This window comes from Pavona decussata, unplaced genomic scaffold (assembly GCF_977016875.1).
Source record: "Pavona decussata unplaced genomic scaffold, jaPavDecu1.1 SCAFFOLD_59, whole genome shotgun sequence".
In the NCBI taxonomy this organism is placed as follows: domain Eukaryota; kingdom Metazoa; phylum Cnidaria; class Anthozoa; order Scleractinia; family Agariciidae; genus Pavona; species Pavona decussata.
In genome coordinates this window covers 157501-179556 of record NW_028145481.1, presented here as the reverse complement: position 1 = coordinate 179556, position 22056 = coordinate 157501, and the positions used below count along the sequence as shown (strand labels likewise).

At 37.2% G+C, this 22056-nt stretch overlaps 3 protein-coding genes across 3 annotated transcripts; all 3 read right to left on the bottom strand.

The window, feature by feature from the left end:
- Positions 1-337: 337 nt before the first annotated feature.
- Positions 338-1922, bottom strand: LOC146479263 (uncharacterized). The gene is made up of 3 exons (XM_085110860.1): positions 1767-1922; positions 1263-1328; positions 338-979 (listed from the first exon to the last, which is right to left on the bottom strand). Exons 1-3 carry the CDS (start codon positions 1920-1922, stop codon positions 380-382), a joined length of 822 nt encoding a protein of 273 aa, XP_084966986.1. The 3' UTR covers positions 338-379.
- Positions 1923-4496: 2574 nt separating this feature from the next.
- LOC146479262 (uncharacterized) lies at positions 4497-7959 on the bottom strand. Its single transcript, XM_085110893.1, has one exon. It carries the CDS (start codon positions 7375-7377, stop codon positions 6634-6636), a length of 744 nt encoding a protein of 247 aa, XP_084967019.1. The 5' UTR covers positions 7378-7959; the 3' UTR covers positions 4497-6633.
- A 3564-nt stretch (positions 7960-11523) lies between these two features.
- On the bottom strand, positions 11524-20207 carry LOC146479261 (uncharacterized). Its single transcript, XM_085110891.1, has one exon. The coding sequence runs from the start codon at positions 16481-16483 to the stop codon at positions 15812-15814; it is 672 nt and encodes a 223-aa protein (XP_084967017.1). The 5' UTR covers positions 16484-20207; the 3' UTR covers positions 11524-15811.
- Positions 20208-22056: the final 1849 nt, after the last annotated feature.

Genomic DNA, 22056 nt, shown 5'->3' with positions numbered 1-22056 from the left:
TGGAAAACAGAATTGCAAACACAATCGCACAAAGTGAAGGTGTTTGCGACGTTGTTACGTGTTTATGGAAACCAGACTTTTCCTTCTTAGTTTCGTTTTTTTTTCGTTCTTTCGTTCTTAGTTTCTTCCTTTCTATCGTCCAGTTCCCCTGTCTCTTTCTCCTCTTTATCTCCTTCTCTTTCTCTCTCTCTGTATCCTGTTTCAGATAAAAGTTTAACTAGTTCCACCACTTTTTTGCTGCAGTCATCCGGCGCGGTGATGACTCGATCCCCAGTGGACAGTGACGGGAAACGCAGTAGTGCAATTTTTATTTATTTTTATTTATTTACAAATTTATCGCACGTAAAAACAGAAGCCAAGAAATGAAATGCAAAAGAATCTAAGACCGCGTATTAAAGCAGATCGACAATGGTACTAAGATGAAAATAATGATGCAAATTAAAATGTGGTAGTAATAAATATTAAATGTTATAACAATAAAAACACTACGAGAATGAACTAATCCATAAAAAAACTTTTTAACTAAGGCTTTAAAAGAATTTACACCTGTTGCCTCACGAATGGAAAGGGGAAGGGAGTTCCATGTTCCCACAACTCTATGAAAATAAGTATATTTAAGAACATTCGTTCTTGCATATCTCATCTTTAGTGTTAACTTATCATTGTGTCTAATAAACGAATAGTGATCAGTTTCCTTATAGAAATCTACATAAGATGATCCTACATCAATATCAATTATTCTGTAAAGAGCTTTGTATAAAAAAGTAACATCTGATAACAATCGCCTTTTTCCCATTGATAACAAATTCAATTTCTTTCGGCGGCCAGCATAGCAGTCCTCAGTCTTTAAGATAAATTTGGTTGCCCTTTTTTGAACTTTCTCCAGCTTTTCAATGCCCTTTTGGGGGCAAGGGGACCATATGAGAGAGTAGTATTCTAAATTGGATCGTACAAGAGCATAGTAGACAGCTCTCAGAGTCTTGCAACATTAACTAGGGAAAGATTCCTGTCAATTAATTTCACGATTTCGGAGAATTTTTCTTGAAGTGAGTTTATTGGAATATACATATCTACAGTAATGAGCTCCTGGCATACACATATAACCGGAAAAGGTCGAAACGAGCAAACGCCGTGAAAGTCGTAGAACTATTGTTTGTTTCATGTTTAATGTTTTGGTTAAACTTCGTAACACAGTTCTGAGATCACTAGCTCTACATCTCTGGCGTCTTTCTTTATTAAGAACTATTAATTTTTTAACATACAATTTGTTCTCCGATCTTCTGCCTCTTGTTCATCCCTGCATTGTCATTCAGCCAGTGTGAGGAAACCTAACGTATCAAGAAAAGCGGATCAACTTTGATAACAATAGGCATTGTTATACGACCTAAAAATGACCCTATATGGCCTTTAGGAACAATGACGGGAACAATGGCGGCAACAGCTTCTAAAGACTCGCGCGATTTTTCAAAATTTTCCGATTACCATACGAGCGGGAAATTTGAACGATCGGAAGACAAATTCTCCCCGAGGGAGGTGGTACTGGTATAATTATCTCGATGCAAATAGCTACTGTGGGATGGCTGGTAGGGCGAGGGTTGTACTCAAAAGTAAAAGCTGCCGTGTAGGTTACAAGTATGACATTGCCAGTGTTTGCTGGCAAAAGAACTATTCAACCGCTTTATCCAGAGGCGCACTACGCGTGGCAAGTGCACTGGAGATGAAAGCATGCATTTGGCCAGCGATTAATGCCTGGAAGCGCTGCGAACCTCGCGCCTCTTTCCCCAGTACGAAGCCTTTAAAGACAGACCAAAAGAACAACTATCAGCTCTGCTCCCGTAGCCTTTCCATCTCAATAGATATTCTTTATGTCCATCGACAGTTCGCACGGCCAAAACTTTCGAAACTTCGTAATACTTCGGCATTTTTAGCACAGATATGTAACTTCCACGAAGGTCAGTTATAAATGATAATCACATCACCAACTTACACATAATAATATGTTTTGAAATACAATTGCTTATTGGCTGAGAATGCGGTATTCTATTGTGAAAGTTTATTTATGTTTACTAACGTGTCAGACATGACGCGTGATATCCACAATGCAACTTGCGTAAATGCGTGCGCAGTGAGAAAACTTGAAAAAACAAAAATTAAACACCATTTCTTTTAAAATGACTGTTAGGATTCGGTTTAAGACTTTAAAAGCTATTGGATACCTATTTACCAGCGAGCAAGACGTATTATTCGACTTACTCTGCAATCAATGACAAAAAAAGTCACACCTTAGTTGCGTGCCGCGCGCTTGATTGAAAGAAGAAAAATCACACTTCCTTTATGAAGCGCCGCGCGCTCGACTGAAAACAAACGGAAAACTCATAATCAGCACGCTCGGCGAAAACAAGAAAAAAAATTTTTGAACAGTATATGTTTACATAGACTGTTAGAACTATGACAGTTTTTCGGAGAGAGATTAACACGCGCAAGACCTGTAATTTTTTTTCATAACGACCGCAAGCTCATCATACTGCAAGCGCTTCGGTGAAAACAAGGAAAAATGCTTGATCAGAATATTCTTAATCATCAAATGTAATCAGCTAGCATAAGGCTTGTTTTAAGAAGGAGAAATGTCCAAATTCCAATTCGATGATTGATACACAGACCCATTAGCACAGCTGAGCGCCTCAAGTCATACACCGGGCGTTGTTCACCTGATCGCCTTTAAGCTTTCGATTACGCGCAATAAAATATAAATGTTTTAGTGCTTCGAGTTATACCAGGCATTTTATTAAGAGAGAGGTGGTCGATCTGAATGAGACTCATGCGGACATTTTTTTGTTGTTGTTGTTCAACTCTCGACTTTCTAATCAGTCCGATGCGCGTATGCGCGCACCGGTGGTCAATCCTCCTTGGGGTACACCAGTGACAATTGACCTGACGAGTGCAAATTTACTCTGCCCACTACCCCAATACAGCTAAATTGTCACGCCGACAATTTCCCGATCAGTCGTGAGCTTTTCCGCTTAGCTTCGGTCAAAGTCCCTCAGCGCTACCAAGGACAAAGGACTATTGTCTAACGGCACAATGCCCAAAGTTGAGCCGGAACAATAGACCATTTCTTGATACGATTTCATATAAGCCTCGTGGTTTCGTTAAGGTTTCCTCGCCATTTTTTACCTTCGACTCGAAAACCTGTATTTTATATTCAGTATTTTGTAATGTGTGTAGAATGACAAAATAAAACTGAACTGAACTGAAAACACACCCATCTCATGCCTCAAAATGTTTGTGAACTGTTCGAAACTTTTGTTACAGATACCTCAGGCTACTCAGGCTAAATAATTCTGATACTGTCAACTGGATTAGCTCTGACGAAAGGCAATTCAACGCTAAAACCTCAGCTCTAGAATGGTGGCCGAGTTACCTTGATCAACTTATCAAATAGCAGAAAGATCCTCGCAGTTACTACGCAACTTCAACTTCTCTTCACAACTGCTTAAGTTGCGTAGTAACTGCGAGGATCTTTCTTCTATTTTATCTTTCATCCGCAGTCCAAAATATATGTTTCATATTCTTACATTTACTTATCAACTTAGTTGATAAAACCACTTCCCCACCGATGCAGCACCGAAGTTCCTTTCGAAACGATACCCCCCAACTCAACTTGTTGTCTACGAATAACCGAATCTCCCTTGGGAGTAACGAAGATGTGTCGAGCATCGGAAAAAGACACGAAAGCCTACGGAAAGAACCACCGGGATGTGTATCTCAGATTCAGCAAAATATTTTGCGGTTGCCATGATAGCAACCACAATTTACTGTGTAATCGTGATTACATCAGCCGGTATATCTATAATAAAATGTTGAAGAATTGTTCGTGACTTTATAAATATTGAGAATGATGTATTATTCAGTAAGTGACACAGGCATACTCGGAAAAAAGTTTGAATGCTCCCATCAGGAGTCGACGGCTAAGACCTTGCGAGAACTAGTTCGGATGCTCTACCACTGAGCTACAGGAGACTCGTGGGAGCTAAGGCCATTAAACTAGGTTCATGGAACAAACATCCCGTGCATACTGCTAGGATTGGAATGTCATGTGTGGCATACGTGCAATGGAATATGTTAAGCCTGGGGAATAAATCAGTGAGAATGATGTATTTTTTCAGTAAGTGACACAGGCATTCTCGGAAAAAAAATCCGAGTGCTCCCAGGAGTCGAACCTCAGGCTAAAGGTTTTCGAGTTCAGGTTTTCGAGTTATAATTATTATTATAAAATTATCATTATTATTATTATTATTATTATTATTATTATTATTATTATTATTATTATTATTATTATTATTATTATTATTATTATTATTATTATTATTATTATTATTATTATTATTATTTCAAGAAAGGCTTGGACATTACTTGCGCAGCTTGTCGATTGATTTGTATTACCAGTGAAGACCGGACTTACGTGTGCCAAAACTAAATAAAGAAATAAAACAGTGTGTATCTAAATGATGATTTTTTTATTCCGCTCATTGAGTGAGTGAGCGAGTGAGCCGATGAGAACTCAGAGTCAAGAGTTAGAACTTGAAATTTATACTGTTTCAAGGGTCTTTCAATACGTACAAAAGAATCAAGGAAAATGATAAGCAAAATTGAAAATTATGAATATGAATTGGCTCACTGATTGAATCTAATCCTTAATTATTACTTTTTCTCGAGTAGAAAGGTTGAGCCCACTCAGTGAGTCATGTATAAACTTATTTTTCTTCCTAACTACATCCCAACGCGCGAACTGAAATGTGTAAAGAAAATTATGCAAATTTAATACCTCAGAAGACAAGAAGGAATTGCATGCTGTATGCGCGCTTCAAAACTTAGGAGCAGAGATAGATTGCTCGCAACATGTCAAGTGGTTATACGTTTGGGTCTCCAGACTGGGTACTGAAGAATGACCTTACTGATATAAAAGATAAATAAAACAGCATTGCTTTCCAGTGATGCTGTGTATTATATTATGCTCAGGCCAAAGCTGCAGGTGGTTCTAACATGTACATTCGGTTGACCATAAAATTAATTTAGGAGGAAAAATTGAATAAGCAACTGAAACTTAATTTTGAGTGAATAAAACCAGCCCCTATTTTGTGTGGCCAAACAAATTCCGAACGCTTTTCCGAGTAGCTTTCCACGTAATGTTTAACTCTGTTAATTTCAGTGAAGATTTTACAGAAATTAAGTGATCGACTGGGAAGTTTTCTGCATGTATATAAACAAATGAAGACGATAGACATATAATGGGAAATTCATTGTGATGAATCACAACGAATATTATAACCATCTATCTGATTTATGACACTAAGAGTGAATTGTAGTAACAAGGCGTTTTATTTACTGGTTGTCAAGTTATACGGTAGTTGATTATTGAGAAAGAACGTGGTTTTCTCAGTCTTTGAAAACAACTGATTCAATATCATATACAGCTCGGTAGTATTAATGAATAGTGGCTTTAATTTAAAAATCTTTTGAATTTTAAATTGACAGTAGTATTTAAAATTAAATTAATAAATTCGTCTAGTTTGTTGAAAGTCGTTCGTCTTTCACGACATTTGTATAAGTATTAAAGTCAAAATTTTTCATTCGTTACCGACATCAGTTCCGCTATTGATGCAACAAACGCATATTGGATGGGCAGCATCGATTTAGCTGTTGTTATGACTAGAAAATATTTTACATGGAAGAAATTATTTCACAAGGTTTTAACTTGTTTCTGAAATATTGATAAGGCACTGGAATTATCAATAAGCGAAATCCGTTTCGTATAGATTGAATTACTCGTTTCTGTTGGCACATACACGATTATTGTAATATATTATTATTATTGTCATTACTATTTCTTGCCGAGCAGCTGATAATCTGCGCAACGAAAATTTGATATTTTCAGTCGACTTAAATCCATTCATTCCATCTTCAGTTTTCACCGATCCATCGCAAGAACTCGACCAAAGCATCTGGGTAGAAAACGAAAATGTTGCATAGAGCTTATGTTCACTGATAATTACTACCATGAAAATTTCTTCTCTGCGAAGAAAATAATAATTATCAGTTCAGTATCCGCTGTTGCCCGAGAGGCAAGTAAGGCTAAGCCTAGTACAATAAATAGAATTTTGAAAAACTTGGGAACCAATGCAGGAATTTTTGCAACCACACGGAAGTGTCCCAATGTATATCCTAACCGCAACTTTAATTCCGTACTTGGCCGATATTAAGTACGTACTCGGCGGTCGAACAAGTGATAAAAACGCGGTTTATTATTCCTCAGGCATCGGGAACTTTGTTTCGGTGGTTTGCCAAAATCAATGCTTATCGACCGCAGCCAAAAAGCTGCCTTATTGACAATCAGAGAGAGTTTTAATGAAATTCCGTGCTACAGCGCACGCAAATGTCGAATATTTTATTGTAACGCGACGGAAACTCTCCTGTTTATAACATAGCTTCGACATTAACTGGAGTTTATCGTTGAAGGCAACAAATCAAGTGAGTTTTCACCTCGATTTGACGGCCCAGTAATTATTTTTCACCAGTCAAGTAAACACAGCTGTTCTAAGCATTTTGTCGCAAACTCAGCCTTCTTCTATATATTCAATCTTTTTCCTCTTCATCTTCTTCGCTAATGGGAGGCAATCCTGTCTCAATAACAACCGAAATAAGCATATCCCCGTCTCTCTCCCGACGTATTGAATGATTTGTCGGATTCCCTGACGATGACCTGTCTTCCAAAGGAATACCTTGGCTTTCGGCTTCTAATAGTGGCGACGACTTCTCGTTTTCGACGCGAGAAGGCTCAATTCCTAGGCTCTTTAATTTGCCTTTAGCTTCTCGCGACTTCATCGACTTTCGTTCGCTCTTCATTTTGCTCAAACAACAACAAAACAGACACGAGAACATAAGGACGCCGATGATTGTGACGATTGCCAGAAGAGCCGGGTTTAGCGGCAAAACTGACTCTGTTTCGTCTGTAGGTGTATCAAGAGAGCTGTTACATGTTTGGTTGACACACGACGTGTTCATGACAGAACGCGAACAGTCCGAATCAACTTCACATGACTTACTCATGCCAAAGTCGCCCCTGATAGATTCGTTGGCGCAAGATGAACGCGATAAACACTCGCAAAAGCCATCAACGCATCTCTCGCCGCTCCTCGAGACAGCGCAGTCATCGTCCTTCGTGCACGCGACTTTGCAAATCCGTACTGCGATACAGAAGGAACCGCAACAAGTTCTCGAGTAAGGACATTGGCGCTCCTCAGAACAGGTCAACTCTGACCTAACTCCGCTTGAAATCAACAGAAGCGTCAAAGCTGTGGCTTCAATGGCTGCCATCATCTTGTGATATTAATAAGCTTCGTCCACCCATGGTTTTCCATGAAGTTATTCGTTTTAGTAAACACACACGCTTTTGCTCATTTACACACTAACGCGACAAGTGGCAACAAAGCGGTTTTCGCACCACGCAGGTGTTAATAACAGGAAATAATAGATATGCAAATAATAATAGACTTATCAATCAGCACTGTGCTGTTTCGAAAATAGGTTTCGGAAGTTGCCCGCCAACTTTAGTAATGGTTGATATTCTTCAATCACAGTTTATGTGTGTATAAACAACCCTCGCACGCGCGCAGCACGGCGATGTTTTAATTCATTCATTTGCAGTCGCCGTTTAAAACAGAGGCGATCGACCGTTGAATATTGAGCATAACTTTAGTCCTAGTTACAAAGGACAGCCCACACACGCGAGTCACGCGAAGTTCCGAATTTTTTCCCCATGCCTGAGCCATGTCAACTGATTTTGAAACTATCCTTTGTGTATTCTGCCAAACAAGCCAAAACTTTCCAGCCTTCTTTTTTCCGCTTCGAAAATTCCTCAGTCTAATAACTTTAACACTGAAGGGTTTCTTACAAGACGCATTCTTTTTTTTTTTTTTTTTTTTTTTTTTTTTTTTTTTTTTTTAACAAAATGTGCGCACTCCTTTCGGCTATAAAATGACGCCTTTTTCTTTAAGTCTTTTATTCTAATTTATGCTTTGTAATTATGTATCTATATTTTTCTTTACTTCAGTGTTCAGCAAACCAAGTGCATAGTCATGCTAGTGATAAAATCTATTTGTTAAGTTTCGGCTGAAACAATGGCATTAAAACTTGGCATGGGCTGTTTAATCCTCTAATGCTCTTCCTGTCTGGTAGAAAAACAAACTTTACGTTGCACGTAAATTTCTCCACGATGGAATGAGACGTGACTGAATTTTGTTTTTCTGATCAATATCATGACAGAAAATGGTTTTCAATATCAAGCTCGTTTGTTATTAAATATTTTCACGCACAAAAATAACAATGCATTTTCACACTCCATTATTTTTCAATTACTCGGGTGTCAAGTAGATTATGAAGGATTATGATCGTGAGCTAAAAACAAAAATGAAAGCTCCACAACAACAAGGTTCTACCGACCGCACTCCGCCAATCGACCTTTAATCGATCGGTCTTTGCAGTATCGCGACCTTGTGATACATTCGCGCGGGAAGAACGCGAACGCTCGCGTGTTATTGCCGTAGTAAGTCCTATTCGAGGGTTGAGTCCCGTGGGCCGAAAAAGCAACTTCCTAAGAAGTTTCAAAACAGTTCGCCATTAGTTATTTTTATGTAAGAAATTAGATAATGAACCTTTTTTAAAGGCATACCGCCTGTCAATATAAAAATAACCGTAATAGCTTTTGTTATCTCGCAGCTGGTTTGGCGCAAGTTTCATTTTGTTCTAATTGATTCCTACTTTGGTCAAAAGCGTCAATAATGGTACAAGCAAATCATCCATGATCGACGTATTTCTTCGCTTTGGGGCAAAATTGACTATGTATGTAGTGCGCCAAAAACAACAGTTTCTCACATGTAATTTGTATGAAAACCAAAAGAAAAAAAATTAAAAAAATAAATAAAAAGAAACAAAATTAGAGGACAGTTGGCCTCTCAAAAGCTTTCCCTTGACTCAAAAAATCAACTCTCCTGTAATCGCAGACAGACTGGAGCGCTACGATAGCATTAACCGATCGAAAACAAAAGATAATAAATTACTTGCCTCGGGAATTAAATACCGAAGTTTAATTACACTCAGACAGTTCCATATGTTTTGCCTGGTGTTACGTGTTTTGTGCTTTAATTAAATAAGTACAGTTTCGATTCGTATTTTGGTGTAATAAAGATATTTACATTGATCTGCTAGCATGAGGAGATCTGTACCTGCAGCTTATGGCGAAACACCAATTTGCACATCCAATCTCGTACCCAGATCTCCTCCCTCTTCAAGGAACATCTGATGGACACATGGCACCACTGTGCAACGTGTAGGGGACTTTTCATAGGGGAAGTGTCATGGGGCGTTTGACCTCTTTTGTTAAAAATGCTGAAATAAGACCTTCACTTTGTTACAAAATAATTCTAAAACAATGAGAGGAAAGAAATCAACTCAATTCTTGAAAGGAACAACTTGTGATCTGTTCTAGAAAAACGTTAGCCTAACATTTTTTCAAGTTTCAATCCATGCCGACAAATGTCTCTGGCCAGAGGAACTAATCGACAGTTTTATTACACTGGGGTGATAAGTATAACAAAACTAGAAAAAAATTGTTTCTGTTGACAGACAAACATTTTTGGGGTTTTGAAAAGACATCAAATTCGCGTGATACTTCCCCTTTAACAGTAAAAGCAACGACGACGGTCACGGAAACGACAACGCCGCAAAACGATGGTTTTAATGAGCAAATGTTGGTATATATTTTTCTGCGTGAACGTGAAATAACCAAATTCAAGGTTTTGTGGAAAACGTGAACACACGACGGTGAATTTTCCATTCTCTTTCATAAACTTGAACGCCACCCCTAACAATTTCGTTCCTGGGTAGTTCGTCATTTCTGTAAAAGTTGAACGAGTCGAAATAATCGCGAATTGGTAACACAAAAGGAATTATGTTATATTTTCAAGTGACGTTTTCAGTTGCCGTTGCCGTCGTCGCTGCTTAAGTTCCGTATTAATAAATAATACAAAATAATAAAAACAAAATACATCTTTTAACAGGAGGCTTCCATCACTAAAAAGTGGTTTTCAGGAGGGTCCTCTAAAATAAAAAATAGAAACAAGCAACATAAAAAATCCCCTAGAATAAGATATAAAAATAGTAACAATAAAAATTAGGATCCACAATAAAAATATACAAACTAATCTAAAACAAGCCACATAAAAATTTATTTAGATTCCTTTTAAAAATCGCGTTTGGCGTAGGTCTGTTTAACTCGTTAGTCAGGAAGGTCTAATCTTTTAAAGCTCTAAAGTTTGTAGACAAGTACGTCTTGCCCATTACGTTCGCGGCCTTGGAAATTTGGGAGAACGAAGGGAAGAACTCGCGTTATGCAAATGCACGTTAAATGCACCTCTCCTAAGCTTCCACCATGCAGCATCCACCTCCATCTTGGCCTGCATTTCTGGCACATGAAAAGGTTTCATCCGCGTTCTACTGACGGAGGCTTCCTCCATCCTGGTATCGAAGAGTTGTGTGCAAAGAGACTTGCAGTAACCGAGGGTAATTTGACTTCGACATTTATAATAATAATAATGACAATAATAATAATAATAACAATAAATAATAATAATAATAATAATAATAATAATAATAATAACAATAAATAATAATAATAATAAATATAATTTGACTGCGACATTTAATAAATTCATGGAAGAAAAGCGTACATTCAAAGAAATAACATTTTACTGTTTAAAGAATGGATATTAAAATCCTGAAAATTTTGCTTTTAAATTTGGAACACGCGGACGTGTTATTTTGGGGTCGCAGGGCAGAAAGTGACGTTGCCTACATTTGCAGTGGTTTAAAACTAAACTGGTCTTGTAGGTATTCGGGTAAGTTGTGGATATCAAAATCCCTACCTGGGTAGAGCTTCATGAAGTCAAATTCCCATGGATTGCCCCCCTTCCCCCACCCTCCCCCCCCCCTAAGCCATTGATAGGTGCATAATGTAAGCCAAAGAAGGGAAGTAGTGGGGTGGGGTGAGTAAATGGTAATTAGTGACTCTTGACCATTTACAAATGCCCTGCACTGAGGAATTCAAATTTCATTAAACTGAAAATCCCCACTTGGTTCAAATGCCCTGCCTTGTTCATAATTTTGAATCACGTAATTTCTCTTTTCTTTCTTTTATTTTCACTTTATCTACACAGATTGCACAAGCTTTGTGCCTTAAACATTATCGATGTCAATAAAGGTCTAAATTCATTATTATTACAAATTTATTCAACACATATGCTTATCGGAGCCTGATTGCTGTTCAGGCCACTGTGCCACCTGCGACAAACAAAGGGCCAGGATACACTATCTTTATAATTTACAAAATACTGACGACAGCCTGACCCTTATGGCAGAGGTGACGAGCTTGATAGAGTAAACAACAAAGGCTAGAATAACTGAAATATATTTGTTTCAAAAAACTTTCTTTATTACTTTGTTCGCCTTCGGCACCCGGCCCCATTTGTTGAAAGTCCCGATAACTAACCTGACCTGAAAACTGTTTTATGCACACAATGATCACTAATCAAAGATTCCATTTTCATTTTCAACATAACAACATAGGAGTGATCCTGATCTCTGATCTCTGGTTTCAACAAACAACTCCCCTTCCTGGGTGTATTGGCTTTATCAATTTGTTCATCTTACAAAAGGGCGTGGCCTGTTTCTTGAACAAGGGCAAACATGGATTCTATTTAAGGTACGTAAAAAGAGTGTATTATTTGCTAAATAATTTGCTTTGTTATAATAACAATAAATGTTATTTAACCAGGGTGACCTCTTCAGCATAAAATGCTGATATCAATAAGGGCCCTGCAAAAAGCCTAAAAAGCCTCAATACAGCCACTAACTTTAAAATTAGTATAATTAATCAGTAACAATAAAAATAAATAACTGAACAAAAATGTCACTTACAAGAAATTATCAAAAACATCGTAATGTCACACATCAGCCCTATGCAAAGTGGTACAGCCTTGTACATGTGGGAAAGGTTCAATTAAGTAATGTTTCAATATATATATAAATTTTTTCCCCTATATTTGCAATATTTTTATTTAGATCCAACTAACTATAATTAACAAAATATTATTGTGAATATTTCTGGACCACTTAAGTATTGACTTTAAATTGTGAACTTGAATCTATTTTTGTCCTACTGATGTCATGAAAATAGTTTAACACACTCTGTTATGTTTTGATAAGATTCTTATTTGTTCATTGTACTCTGTTCATAGCAGTTTATACATGATATGAAGTAAGCAATAATATTATAATTGCTTGCTCTTATCAACTGAAACCGATTTGTATTTACATAATTATACCATTAGAGACAGAAGATTAAGTTGAGCATTTGCATCATTGACTTTAAACAAGAAATACCCTTCCTTGTTCCCAAAAGTTTATTTGATAGTTTAAGCATCCATGAAACATTCTGGAAAACTCAGACTGCCAAGACTTTGCTAAGGGCTCAAACAAATTTACACAGCATTTCTTATATTTTCTACTTTTACTCATCTTTCACTCTTTTATTGGAAACCCTTGTTTCAATTACCACACCTTTATGCTTTACCTGGAAAAAAAAATCCTGACAGGATCTTTTCACCACCCAGCAAGCTTAAAATCATTCAAGTTGAATCAGAAACTGGAAGGAATACTCAATGCAATATACTTGGCTCAGTAATAAGACATTTTATTAACAATTAATTTAGTACCATTTTGAGACATCATTTGAACTCGGCTTTAACTTTCTTAATGTCAATTCCAATGTTTAAAGTCAACTTTATCTTGTTTACACAAATGTACATCCGTCATCATCGGCCCTTTAGCTGCCTCAGCTCTGTTATAACCTATTAATGGCCGTTTTTATGCTAGAGACGTTAAAGTTGTCTGTTAAGTGCATCTACAAAAGACGTTAAAGTCTCAAGACGACTTTAACGTCTCTAGCATAAAAACCGCCAATCAAGTAACCTATGTATCATGCAGCGTATTGCTCAAATATAATCTGTCATTGTTTATTTACATTTCACTTAATCTTTAAATACTGAGGACTAAATGCTTGTAACCCTCATTAAATAAGGACTGTACTTAAGTAACTATAAAATGAATGTTTTCAATTTTTCATTTTTAAATTTTTGTCTGACTGAAATGGTACATGCAATTGCATGGTGATATATAACTATCGGTATTGTTTAAACAACCACACGCAAAGCATGATTTAACATCAAGACTGAGTGCAAATTGAAAGTTATTAGTAAAATAATTAATTTAGGGCCATAAGGTAGAAAACTGTATATTTAGGTTATCATGCCCCCTCTTTAAGTAATGTTTAAAACACAAGCAGCAGTGTTTTATCAGGATATAAAACCACGAGGTGCAGCCAAGTGGTTTTAGACCCAATAAAACACATGCTGCGAGTTTTTTGAACGGCTTCAAAACCATTCCTGGAAAAGTGTGTATCAAGAGAGTTCATAACAATGTGCTTTTGTGAACGTTGGAAATTAGCATACGAGAAAAACATTAAACACTGCATACTAATAAGGAGGAGGTTTTATCGAGCTTTAAAACCCATGCACGTGATGTTTTATCGATCATTTGATAGGTCAATGGGCTAATAAATTATTAAGGGATTTTGAAATAAAGTTATTTTTTTTGTATTGTATAACTTCTCTGATAACATATGTCATTAAATCAGTTATCTTAGCATAAAAAACTGAGTAAAGCAAGTTCCATTTGGTCCCTGCCCACTTAGTAAATTGGCCACCAAAAAGAGATTTGACACCCTGCTATTACCTAAACAGAATTATCATGTAACTTTTTCTCAGCAACAAGCCAATAAAAATACAGCATTCGTGACAGAATGCTAGCAGAATAAAAATATGCTAATACAAAATATTTTGAAATGCCATAGTTAATCTTTTACACACTGAAATACATCAGTATAGCCTACTTTGGACATGAGTGACAACCTGGAATGAGTGCGAGCATGTTCAACTATGCAATCATTGGAGGGGGCACCTAATCTTGCATGTACTGAGTCTTGTGTGAAAGTGTTAACTTTACAAAATTTACGGTTGCACCACAGGCACCCCAAGCTCGCATCACTAGAGAGCGTGTAAGAATAATTACTAGCAGAACAATGACCTTTGAGTGCAAGCGGTGTTGGGTTACAGGTAGCCATTGAGAATTTAAATGTGTTACAAGACTTTTTAAAAGGAAAATTAACAAAAAAAACATTACGTTATAATCCATCTTACAAAGGGAATGACAGTGATTTCAAAGAATGCCCGAAACGGTAAAGTAAGCCCCAAAATGCACAAGAATACGCCGGAGGTGAGTCAGTTTTATTCATTTTATTGAATGAAAGTTAAATTTAGCGTTTTTTTAAGCGTCAGAATCGTCAGTATTTTATTTCCCATACAAAGTCTTATAATGCGTTTAAATTCTCAACGGCTGCCTGTAATCCAATACCGCTTGCACTCAAAGGTCATCGTTCTGCTAGTAATTATTACATGCTCTCTAGTGACGCAAGCTTGGGATGCCTGTAGTTGCACAAAGTGTATCTTGAAACTTCTATGGAAGCATTATCTTGTACCCGAATAACAGCGATTACAGTAAAAACCTGCATACAAGAACACCCATTTTCGGGGTTCAGGCTGATTGGGTTCTTATATATCAGGTATTGTAGGTGAAATCAGCCTGAAAGTGTTCTTAAGTGTTCTTAATTTTTAACTTCTAAAAAAATGCAAGGGATTTACTAACTATGATGAAATACATAACTTTGAGAAAAAATTAAACTTGAGACACACAACATTAGGAAATAAATTGCACAACCGAGCTTTCGACTGGCATCCGCTATTTTATTGCATATTTTTCATGTAATTATAAGACTTTTAATTCCAATACAGTTGTTGTACATTTGCTATACACAGCAAGTGAAATTAATAGCATTTATACAGAGATCTTAGTGCAATACCACAGTAAAGCTGCAGACACTGTTTGTTCTATTAAACTGAAAAGGAAAGAGTTTTTATATATAAGAACAATTTTCAATTATCAGGCTGAATGTGTTCTCATATATATGCTCCTTTTTTACCAAATTTCAGCCTGGGTGTTCTTAATCCACATGTTCTTGTATGCGGGTTTTTACTGTATCCATATTATAACACAGGAAATATCACTTTTTTTAGTCTAGCTTTATCAACTTAATAGTTGCTGGCTTATTTCTATTCATGAGGATGAAAGACCTTTTACAGAGGGAAAAAACTACATACCCACTGATGGGTACCGTTGGCTTGCACATATGATTCAGTGCACGCACATACTGGATACCTCTCAATGATCCCATAGTGGAGGGTACACCAACTCTCCCCCCAGGTTGCCACTCTTTTGCAAAAGCTGTAAACTCTGAATTCTGTAGCATAATACAAACTCCTAATTTAAAATAGTGGAATAATGCTATGGGACTATAGCCATGTCCTATGGTGTGTATTGGGGTATGTAATGGAAATGACTGGTACATTAAAAGTTGCACTTGAGGCCCCACTGATAACCTACATACAATCGATGCAAGCTCAACATGGTTTCTGTAGCAGGGGTATCACTAATCCCCCACCCATCAACCTGGATGGGATGCTAGTCCATCTCAGTTTTACCTCCCAACAGTGTGTTTTTGCCAGTGCCCAACAAGTTGGTCAAGTCAAACACGCTGTCCTTGTGACAGGTTCTCAGTTGAAATCCTCACTGCTTCTTCATAGCTCGGAGGGGGTACGTCGGGCACATTGCTCACCTCTATATATGAAGGGGGTCCACCCAAAGCAACAGCATCAAGGACTTCATCGCTTGATCCTTCGGTTGGGGAGTTCATTTCCAACGTTCCTGCATTTCCAGTTGGCTGTTCATTTCCTCCCGTAGTATTTACGTTTGTGGTGTTGGTGTCTGCGTTGTAATTTCGTCTAGCCTGTTCTCTCTGTCTTTGTCCCCGTTTCAACCTGAAGCAACAGCAGATGAAGGATACTAACACGGCTAATCCTATGATAAGAATCGGAGTCGTGCCGACAAAACCATTATCCTCAACGCAATAATAGTCTTCACAGATGTAAGAAGGATGGCAATCATTATCAAATGAGCACTTTGTCGTACAAATATTTTGAAAGGTGTTACAGATTTTTGGAGCTAAGCAGTCTTCTTTCCGAATACAAAAGCCATCACAGGTTGCTCGTGAAATACAAACACCTTCATAAAGATATCCTCTCCCATCTGTGCGATCACAGCAACGCAAATTGCATTCGCTGTCGGAGTCACAAGCTGAGGTCCGACTTACACTTAGGAAAACACCAAAAATTGACAAAAATACGTACTGCATGGTCATTCCACGGTCGATCAAACTATCTATGTCAGTACGATTATTTGGCGCGGTGCCCTAGCTAATGGATAGTGTTTTGTCACGGAAGAATAGGATTGGAATAGAAATCCAAGATGTTGGATTTGGAACTTTCCTTTAATTGTACAGACACCGTTGCATACTTCATGTTAGAGGCTAGAGGCAGTAACTAATACTCTGCCCTAAAATTTAATCGAATAAATATTATAAAAATGAATTATGTGATTGTAAAAAAAGAACAAAAAAAAAAAGGATAGCTTGTCTATATTAGCAATGTCTAAGCAACCGAACCGTGGACGATAATACTGCTGGTATACGTTGGATCAATTGTTGATCTGATCGGCTTAACAAATTCAAATGATAAGAGAAGCAATGACCGATACAACGTAGAATTACGTTTTAAAGTGTACTATATTTCGACTGGTCAAACCAGCCTTCTTCAGGTACAATGAGAATTTGCATAATTAGGACATGCGCTTATATCACAAGTATTTGCGCAATAACGGAAGTACGTAAAACTAAAGTGATTCATAATATAAAAGATAAAGCAAGTTAACTAATAATAATAATAATAATAAATAATAATAATAAAAGAAGTTTAATTCCATCATCATCGCAGTTAATCTGAATTACAATGCGGTTACAATTGTACAACTATAAGAATTACATACTGTTGATCAATCAATGAGGGACTGGGTTACAATAAGTTTCATATCAAAATTACAAATGCATCTATACTTATACAAGTTAAAAATGGATATAAAGTCTAAAAAAGATCGTTGAAAGCTAAAATAGTGCTTGGGAAAAAACTACAGCGCAATCTTTGTCCTACATTTAGGACAGAAATAATAATAATAATAATAATAATAATAATAATAATAATAAATTAAAAAGGAAAAAATTTCCTCGCGAATCATGGTTGAGTCCATGTGGAAGAAGTGTTCTGCCTGTGTACAGCCGCCCGCTCACCTAGCGGGCGGCTGTACACAGGCTATTTCATCGCCAAAATGCTAATGCTCAATTTCCTTCTTTTCGTTTTTAGGAAAATTGTGGGCTTGCTGCGGTGGGGAAAACAAATCGAGGTTTTCGGAATTGTGTTATATTCATCCATCAATCGTTCGTTTGTTCGTTCGTTCAGTCATTTATTTGCCATTTTTGTACTTAGAGACGCATAGTCTCGTACTTCGTCTGGCACACACACCGGTGTTTTTATAAGTGCTATTAAATTTACAGTCGATTTTCTGTACAGGTGAAAAACTCTTTTCGCCACAATTTGTTTTGTCTGTTATACAAATCCAAAGTTTTGCCGCTAATTTATGACTAAGATAATATTGTTCCAATAGGCGTTATCAGGGGCACCCAAGAGATCGTTTTGCTAAATTATCTGTTCGGAAGGTCCTTAATCCCCTACAATTTTCTAAACGGAATTTTTACCTCGAACTTTCGTTATATGGGAAATTTAAGGCCTAGTGCTCTCGGATTGATTAAAATGTCGTTTTGGGTACCGAAAAAAGGTCATCTAAGATTTTCGGAAAGGAAATAAGACGTAAGGTTTTCGGGAAGTGGCCAAAAATGCCCTAGTAATTTCGAAAAGATTTAAGTTCCCCTAGAATGACCGAACAGATAAAAATATTATAGCGCGACCTTAAACAAACAGCTTTAAAGGCACTCCAGATAAACTGAAATAGTGTATAAAAAGTTTAAGAGAAAACAGTCGTTGGGTGCCCCTGCCTTATCACCGTTTTCGATTAGTTTTATTTATTTGAGCGCTAACAAAGAGCAGCTGACCTGTTGCAATTGCCGGTGAATTAGCCTGCAGTGCAGGCGTTTTTTATGGGCGAGCGCTGAATAATAAATTTAGTTCGCGTATTTCAAGGAGGCTGAGGGGGAGGGGGTGGGGGGGCAGGAAATGCGAGTGAAAAAAAATGTTTTCCCTCCTCTCCCCCTCTCCCCTCCTTTATTTCTCAGCCAGTCGTCCTCTCCCTTAGGGTCACTTTTGACGCGCTCCAGCCCTCTCGCGCTTCCTCGCCCAAAATGACAGCAACGACGGATTATTCAGCACTCCCGCTCCAAAAATACGCCTGCATTGCAGGCTACCGGTGAATTAAATTCGCTGAATGGAAATGTAATTTCGCTCGTGTCATTGAAATGTTCGTGCGCTCACATAGCTTTATGCTAATTTGTTTAGCTAAGGGTGCGTTCGATTGACCCTATTCCGGAATAGAAATACATACTGTGATTACAAGAAATCCCTCATAAGAGGTTTTTGGAGTTACTCGGTACTGCAGTACAAAATCCCTCTTAAATTATCATGTGTCAGCGAAATTTTGCAGAAATGTCTTCCGCTTATTCTTATTCCGGAATACGGTCAATCGAGCACAAACTAAATAAAGTTTAAGTTTTAGTCAGATTTTTAATAAAATTCAAGTTTTACCGTTAAATAAAGTTTAGTAGTTGAGTTTTTCTCGTTTCCCGCATGGGCCAAAACCCGGCCGAGGTGACATCCTCGTGGCGTGTAAAAGTACTCACAGTTGAAATATAGAGTTGTTATACCAGATGACTAATCTTTTGCGAAATGCCAACCACATCATTTTCGAAAATCGAATCCTTCTCGTATCAGATCGCAGACAGACGAGTGTACGACTTATAACAAATTAGTTTTAATCAAGGAGCATTTGTCAGTACAAACTATGTCTAGTATATAAGAAGTTGCTTTTGATATTTGCTTGATCACCCGGATTTTTGGAGCGTTGAACAAGTGTCGGAGAGAGTTGTGTGGATGCTAAAAATCAGACATAACGGTTAGGTATTCTGTTGATCGATGCCAAGAGCCATTGTCAGCGTTGAAGCTCGGTGAAGCCCATAGCTTCTTCATAGGTAGGCGGGGGGCCATGTGCAGAGTCGCTGTTAACCTCGGTAGCATTAACGCTTTGCCTGTTTGATTGTTCATCTAGAGTTCGAATAGTACAGCTTATTTCCACCCTTTCTGAATTTCGCCCCAGATTTGCGCCGGTAGTATTTCCGCGCGTAGAAACCATTGTAGCATCTGTCATATCGTTGTTTATATTCCGTCTTCCATTTCGTCGTAGTTTTTTCAAATACCATTTCACAAGGTTCACACAAATACAGAAAACTGAGGCTACCGAAAGGATTATCACAGCCAAAATGAGAATCGATTCGATGTTGCCCACCTTCTTGTGAAAAACAATCATTGTCGGGTTTTTCGCAGATGTATTGCTGATGGCAATTACCGAATACAGCTTTCCTCGATCTTGAAAATGCAAATTCAAATTTGCATCCCGTCTGTCGCTTCCGTGACGCAGACGCGGATTCTTCTTTATTATTTTTTATTATTTATTGCGTTCGACGTAGGAGCATCTAATCTGTAGCCGGACGATTTGACATTCCCGAAATTCCAGTAAGGACACCAAAATGTCCTTCCCGCAAGAATTTGCAGGGGCATCTCTCGGTTCAAATTCATTCAACGGTTAATTAAAAAATCCAACCAAGAAAGTCAAGGAAGTAGACTGGCCCGCTGGTGGAATGCTAATCCATTCGGGCCAGACTTACAACTAACAATAGTAAATAAATAAATAATAAATAAACCAAAGTTGTGTTAAAAATAGAGCTGTAACCAAAATAAGACATATTAGGTAAAAATCGTTCTCTGGTTAAAATTTTTTTAAAAACATGAGCTTTCGGCTATCAGTCTATAGCCTTTAACGAATGAAAAAATGGAATATTGCCTAGGCAACGGCTTTGAATTGCCGTTGCCTAGGCAATATTCCATTTTATTGTAATTAGCCCTCATTTCCATTTTTACCTTTAAGCTTTTATCACACTTCTTTTTATTCTCAAATTTTAGCACCCTTTCTGTATATATTTCCGTTTACGCGCTACATTTTTTCATTCGTTAAAGGCTATAGACTGATAGCCGAAAGCTCATGTTTTCTAAAAATTTTAACCAGAGAACTATTTTTACCTAATAAAGTTGTGTTGTTATTATTATTATTATTATTGTTATTATTATTATTATTATTATTATTATTATTATTATTATTATTATTATTATTATTGTTATTATTATTATTTTTCTTATTTATTTATTTTTTTTACGGCAGTACGTTAACATCTGAATGCCAGATATAAAATAAAAACACACAAGGAGCTATAAGCGGGAACCCGTGACTATGCGTCTCAATTTACAATACTGAAAATCATGTAATAAACTAAGAAAATCGATTAAAAATAATATTAAAAAAAGTCTTAAAATTCGTCTGTCGTCTATGCTTCATCTAGCTATAAGCTTGATGCAACGGGTGTTTGAGCATCTTAATGTAGTACAAGACCTTGAAAATCCCAGCAATGTTCAGGCTACTATTATTATTATTATTATTATTATTATTATTATTATTATTATTATTATTATTATTATTATTATTATCATTATTATTATTATTATTATTATTATTATTATTATTATGATGATGATGATGATGACGCGTCTGGGTGCGGCTCCCTAGGGGATGTGAAGACATGGTGGGACGAGCTCATGGTCAGCGGGCCTCCGCTGGGATATTTTCCAAACCCCCCAACAGGAGGGATGGGTCAACTTCGGCTTTTCGCAATCGGATTGCTTGTCCGGATGATACGGGCCATCGTGACGTCACTTCCTGTAAAACCCGGGAAGTTTGAATGATTGATAAACTACAACCTCGGCAAATGTTTTTCGTGGATGATCAGTCAAATAGTTCTACACAAGGTCATCAAAGAATCATTGCTATGATTTAACCTATTACCATAATACATGAAAACAGCAATATCGCTCATGAAGTTATTATTTCAAGTATGAAAATGCGCAAAAGTTTGACACTGGTTAATAGCAAATGCGACAAAACAGTGACGGCCTGCGCATCTTTGAAGAAAGATAACTTGAGAACCCAAAAGAATTTAACAAGGAGGGAAAAGTGAGATCTTACTGTGGTTAAGAGGTTTCAATTGGCCATTAAAAACAATTATCTAACAACTTAATAAAAATGATCAGTGGGTTTAAACGCATTTCTCCGCTACTGTCTGGTCGAGCGCTCGCGAAAAGAAAGGCGAAAACATTTTTTTTCTCAAGCTATCGGAAAAGCTACGTTGCAAAGAACCCTGTAGTACTAAGTAATTTGCCAGTTGGTAATTGTTTATAGGCAATGGGGTTTGCTTTTTTTGTTAATTGTTTCACAAAAACAGGAAAATATGACAAGACTTTTCCTTGCGAGGCCGAGCGGCTGACGCCAGCTTCAAGGCAAAATAGTCTAAACATTCTGTATCTAATCATCAAAATTCTAGGGGCAATGCACAAGTTTTTCTCTCACAGGTTTGGAATACATAAGGAGGATTCAATTACTCTCTGGACTAGCACTTAAGTTTAACTCAACTTCTACTCTTTCATCATCTTACTTATGTAAATCAACTGAAACACAGCATTTTTTTGTCTCCTTGCTCATTTGTTTTGTGGATCATTTCAGGTGATAAGTTTATTTCTATGACAAGATGTCTCCTTATCAGAGCTCTAG